Consider the following 6,248-nt stretch of genomic DNA (forward strand, 5'->3'; position numbering starts at 1 on the left):
CAGAGAGGAGCTTAAACAGAGAGACGTGTCCCATGGCGGGGCACCGTCACCTAGAGTTCTAATCCTCACCGCCGGGGGTAGCAGACGCCGTGGCCTCAAGTGATAGGAAATGCCAAATTACCATGGCAGGAAGGGTTCCGAAAGCCTCAGGAGAGGGCGCTGGACTCCAGCCGTTTCCTCGTCGGTAAAAATGGGGCTAATGGTCTGAGTGTCCCCACGAGAAAAGGCGAAGGTGCCACGGGGCAGCTACAGTTACAGATGCCGACACCATGGTCAGACGTGGTACAGGAGCCGTGGCCCCGCCGGTCACACTGCAGGTCACGCTGCAGGTCACACTGCAGGTCACGCTGCAGCCCTCACAGTGCTTTCACCCCTGTGCTCCGAGTTCGCTCTGCCTGCCCCTCATGCTGGCTCTTCCGTCCTGCAGGTACCGGTAACAGTATCGTGGTCGTGACCACGGCTGGATTTCTTCATCAGGAACTGAAGATCGGAGAGAACTTTAAAGAGATAAGCACCTCCTTCCTGGGTTTCCAGCTCGTGCCCGAGGTAACCCAGTGCGTCAGGTTGGGCCGGCGCCCCCGTGCCACTGGGCTGCCACCGCCCGCGTCGTGACCCGTTCCACTTTAGCAGGAGCAGCTCTGGGCGGCCTGTGCCGGGTACGACGACATCTACGTCTGGAGCCTGCAGGACCTCGCCCAGCCGCCGCAGAGGATCCACCTGCAGGACTGCTCCAAGATCAACTGCATGATCAGGGTGAAGAAGCAGGTAAGGCGGCCCCGGGGCTGCTGATCAAGGCCTGGCCGGGAAGGACGTGGGTCTGGGGGTGCCCGCGAGAGCACCGCACACCTCTGAGTGGGCGGCTTGTGTGGTGCCCGTTTCTCCTCAGCAGATCTGGGTGGGCGGCACAGGGCTGTCGCAGGGGAGATCCAAGGGGAAAATCTACGTGATCGATGCCGAGAGGAAGACGGTGGAGAAGGAGCTGGTGGCCCATACGGACACGGTGAAGACCCTGTGCTCCGCGGAGGACAGATACGTGCTGAGCGGGTCCGGCCGCGAGGAGGGGAAGATCGCCATCTGGAAGGTCGAGTAACCAGGGGCGCATGTGCCCTGTGAGCGAGGGATGCGCCTTCTGCCGGCTCCTGGCGCTTCCCCAGAGAAGGCGGGCCTGAGCCTGGGGCGGGGGGCACCGGGGGGCCCCCGCTGCGGGGGCCTGTTTGGCTCTCTGGCCTCAGTTACGAGACCGATAGTGTCGCACTTTCTCTCCTGGACTTAGCTGATTAAACTGGACCGTTTCAGGCTGGGGTGCCTGTCAGGCAGCCTCTGCTGAGAAGTCACCCTGTGCTGTCTAGACGGCTCCAGAACCACGACCTGGGCCAGCACCAGGCCATCCGGGAGCAGTTTAGCCGGAGCACCCGTAACCTGCAGACCTCGGGTCTTGCTTTTCCTCCACTTCACTCACTCACCAAATACTAAGCACCAGATTTACAGGAGCCCGACAGCCAGACACTGACCTCTTGTTCCCAGCAAAGCGCACGAGAAGGGGTGTATTTTAAATGACCACGTTGTGGTTGAACAGGTTTGCGCCTGCCCTTGCTGTCCCCCGACAGAGCAGGTGACCCGCGCCTGCCCAGGGAGGGGGACGACACTGGGTTGAGGCTGTCTGGACAGGGCTGGGCCAGCTGACGCAAGCGCTGGGTTTTTTCCTTTTAACTAATGCAACGTTTTTTATAATGAAAAACCTAGAGACTTTTTTTGACCAAAGGTCGGCGTTCCATCTAAAATAGCACAGACAAACCCTTACCAGATACTCGTGTCCGTTTCCGCTGCATCTGCATCCTAGGTGCACAGCGTGTATGTATATGTAGATGGTGCCTTATTATTTAACTGAGGATACTAGCTATGCTCTTATCTTACTAGCTATAAGTATTTGCAAAAGGGACCTTTTGTACATTTTTACCATTACCGTTGAGCTCTCGTCCCCTAATTGTCGGTGAGGGAGGTTTTGGCACGACTGCACTGCGTGAAGGCCCGAGGCCTGTCCCCTATGGGCCCACGATGCGCTCTGCCACAGGGGGCTGGCTGCCAGACCCTCCCCCTGGGCTCTGGGGACCTGGACAGACATCATGCCGGACCTCGCTCACCCTGAGAGGTCTGGGAGGGTCTCTGTCAGGCCCCCAGCACACAGCCAGGCTTCAGAGGCATCTGCAGTGCCTCCCAGGTGAGAGCTTTGGCCGGGCCTCCGGCTGGCTCTGCAGAACCCAAGCGTTCTGGAGGGTCTGATCACTGACTGGCATTTTGGAACGTTCTGAGACTGTGCTGCGGAGAGCAGCGAGGCGGCCTAATCCGCTCCCCCCACCCCGAGTCTGTCCTTCTGGGGGGGGGGGTGTTCCCTGTCTGACTTCTAGAAGGAAGACTAGGCCAGCAGCAAATGGCAGAAGGTGGAATTCTGCTTCTGTAAACACATGAAAAGTTAGAGTAAAAGTCTGTCAGAAATCCACATAAATTATTGCATTCCAACCCACATGTAACCAGGTATTTTCACCTCGTTAGTAATAAATTCTCTTTTTTACTAAAACACTGCTGTCCAGTTTCCTTACTTTATCCAACATTAACTGGTGGCGGCGCTTTAAAATAATACAGGACTGCTCAACATCACTAATTATTAGAGAAATGCAAATCCAAACAACAATGAGGTACCACCTCATGCCGGTCAGAATGGCCAACATTCAAAAGTCGACAGATAACAAATGCTGGAGAGGGTGTGGAGAAAAGGGAGCCCCCCCCCCCACACACACACACTGTTGGTGGGAATGTCAATTGATGCAGCCACTATGGAGAACAGTATGGAGGGTCCTTACAAAACTAAAAATAGAAGCACCGTATGACCCAGCAATCCCACTCCTGGGCATATATCCAGACAAAACTCTAATTCAAAAAGATACATGCACCCCAATGTTCACAGCAGCACTATTCACAATAGCCAAGACATGGAAACAACCTAAATGTCCATCGACAGATGAATGAATAAAGAAGATGTGGTACATATATATATACATACACACACAATGGAATATCACTCAGCCACAAAAGAATGAAATAATGCCATTTGCAGCCACATGGATGCAACTAGAGATTATTATACTAAGTGAAGTAAGTCAGAAAGAGAAAGACAAATACTATAGGATATCACTTATATGTGGAATCTAAAATGTGACACAAATGAATCTATCTATGAAACAGAAACAGAAACAGACTCACGGACACAGAGAACAGACTTGTGGCTGCCAAGGGGCAGACGGTTGAGGGAGGGATGGAGTGGGAGTTTGGGATTAGCAGATACAAACTATTACATATAGAATGGATGTACAACAAGGTCCTACGGTATAGCACAGGGAACTGTATTCAGTATCCTATGATAAACCATATGGAAAAGAATTATTTTTAAAAAGTGTGTATGTATGTATAACTGAATCACTTTGCTGCTATACAGCAGTAACTAACACAACATTGTAAATCAACTATACTTCAATAAGAAAAATATTAACACTGAAAAAAATTAATACAGGATCATTTTGGATTTGTTCTTATTCATTCTAAGCACCTGTCAAGTTACTTTAATGCAGACTTTTCATTTCCTTTATTCTTGGAGATAATTTCCAAGATCTTATTTGACAGTGATTGCAACTGAAATAAGTACAGAAAAATCAGAGGCTTTTAGGAAATGATCCTTTATATAAAAGAGGAAAAAGAGGTGAACAATGAAGTTAAAAGGGGAATAAATTGGCTGGTGCAAGTGTATGGCTCTGTATTTATGTAAAAAGAATCTTGCCAGTGGAGTCTGTGGAAACGAAAGGGCACTTTTATGCCTTCGGTGTTTCCTCTGTGCTTTGGAGAGATTCCACGATGAATGATTTGTCGTGGGAAGGCCCAAAATGAGCCAGAATTCACTAAACAGACAATGATGCCTTCCCTACCTCAGCTTTAGAAACCGGAATTAAATTGGTACCAAAAAAAGTTTTTATCTTGAACTAGAAGCTCGTTTACTTTAATATAACTTCAGCTCTCCAGCCGTATTTCAGACAATAGACAAGAAGGCTTCGTTTGGGGGCTGGCATGGCTCAACGATGCCAATCAAAAGCTCAACCCACTCCCTGGTCACAGGGAATATTTTTATGATTTGTTCTCAGAAGATGCGAATGCACTGGTTGTTCTCAAAGACAACCTTGGTATTGGATGTGATTGTAACACCTGAATTACAAGTGCATGACTTTGGTCCATTTCTAGGGGATTCCTTAGGAAGATGAAGAGGTATTTTATCCACGTGACTAGGGAGGGCACAGTTGGAAAACCAGGCAGAGTTGCCCTGCTGTGCTGCTGTCTGCAAATGTTTGTATCATATTTCTTGCAGGGACTTCCCTGGTGGCACAGTGGTTAAGAATCCGCCTGCCAATGCAGGGGACACGGGTTCGAGCCCTGGTCCGGGAAGGTCCCACATGCCGCGGAGCAACTAAGCCCGTGCACCACAACTACCGAGCCTGCGCTCTAGAGCCCTCGAGCCACAACTACTGAGCCCGCGTGCCACAATGACTGAAGCCCGCGTGCCACAACGACTGAAGCCCGTGCGCCTAGAGCCCGTGCTCCACAAGAGAAGCCACTGCAATGAGAAGCCCACGTACCGCAAAGAAGAGCAGCCCCCCCCCCGCTCACCGCAACTAGAGAAAAGCCTGCGTGCAGCAATGAAGACTCAACGCAGCCAAAAATAAATACATTTATAAAATAAAAAAAATAAAAGAAGAAGAAAGATATGTCCATGTCCTAGCCCCTGGAACCTTTGATTGTGACCTTATTTGGCAAAACGATCTTTGCAGATATAACTAAGATCTCATGATGAGATGGTCCTGAACCCAAAGACAAGCATCCTTAGAATAAGAGAAGAGACCAACACACACAGGGGACAGGCCAACTACATGTCATCTGCAAGAGCTGCACTTTAAATATAAAAATGCTAATGGAATAAGAGCAAATGGATGAAAAACGTATACCCTGCAAATGATAAGCATAAGGCTGGTAGAGCTGTTAATATCAGGCAAGACAGACTTCAACTGAAGGTATATTTACAAGAAACAAACAGGGATGTGCACGAGGATGAGAAGGTCAGTACATCAAGATGACATAATGATCCTATGTGTATACGCATTTAGTAATAGAGATTCAAGATATGTGATGCAAACATGGTACAACTGGAGGAGAAAACAGACAAATCCACTCTCGTTGGAGATTTTAACACACTGCTCTCAGGAACTGATAGAACAAGCAAACAAAAAATTATCAAGGCTATAGAAGATTCGACACTATCAACCAATGTGACCTGACATTACAGAACACTATGCCCAACAATAGCAGAATATCCGTTCTTTTCAAGTGCACGTGGGGTGTTCATCAAGCTAGACCGTATGCTGGACCACAAGTTGGAAAAGATTTAAATCACAGAAAATGTTCTCAGACCATGCCAAAATTAAATTAGAACTCAGGGACTTCCCTGGTGGTCCAGTGGGTAAGACTGCGCCCCCAAAGCAGGGGGCCCGGGTTCGATCCCTGGTCGGGGAACTAGATCCCGCATGCGTGCCACAACTAAGAGTTCACATGCCGCATCTAAGAAGTCTGCATGCTGCATCTAAGGAGTGTGCATGCTGCAAGTAAAGATCCTGCATGCTGCAACTAAGACCTGGCGCAGCCTAAGTAAATAAGTAAATTATATTTTTTAAAAACCTCTAATTGTTAAAAAATCAACAGCAACAATTATACAAAAATCTCCATATTAAAATTATCTTGGAAGTTAAACAACATACTTGCAAATAACGCATGGTTCTATCTAAGAAAAAAAAAACACAAGGGAAATTATAAAATATTTTCAGCTGAATGACAGTGAAAACACAATATCTCAAAATTTATGGGATGCAGCTAAAGCAGTGCTCAGAAGAAAAATTATAGCTTTAAATGCCTCTACTAGAAGGTTTAAAGTCAACAATCTGAATTTCCATTATAAGAATATAGAAAAATAAAAACATTTAATCCAAAACAAGAAAAGGAGGAAATAATAAAGACCAAATATCAATGAAATGGAAAACAGAATCAACAAAGCCAAAAATTGGTTCTTAAAAATAATAGGTACACTCTAGCAAGACTGATCAAGAAAAAAAAAAAAAAGCAAACACAAGTTACCAATATCACGAATGAGACAGAAGATG

At 47.6% G+C, this 6,248-nt stretch overlaps 1 protein-coding gene across 4 annotated transcripts in view; it reads left to right on the forward strand.

Annotated features, from left to right (window-relative positions):
• Positions 1–2,575, forward strand: part of DENND3 (DENN domain containing 3) — a 55,888-nt gene extending 53,313 nt beyond the window's left edge. For 2 of the 4 annotated variants that reach the window (XM_061171378.1, XM_061171382.1), the window contains exons 21-23: positions 428–546; positions 628–765; positions 887–2,575. In XM_061171378.1, coding sequence (XP_061027361.1) covers positions 428–546; positions 628–765; positions 887–1,090 — 461 coding nt within the window. In that variant the 3' untranslated portion in view covers positions 1,091–2,575. The remainder of the gene's footprint in view (positions 1–427; positions 547–627; positions 766–886) is intronic. The other 2 variants (XM_061171380.1, XM_061171381.1) reach the window with 2 other exon arrangements.
• Positions 2,576–6,248: the final 3,673 nt, after the last annotated feature.

Source organism: Eubalaena glacialis, chromosome 17 (assembly GCF_028564815.1).
Source record: "Eubalaena glacialis isolate mEubGla1 chromosome 17, mEubGla1.1.hap2.+ XY, whole genome shotgun sequence".
Taxonomy (NCBI): domain Eukaryota; kingdom Metazoa; phylum Chordata; class Mammalia; order Artiodactyla; family Balaenidae; genus Eubalaena; species Eubalaena glacialis.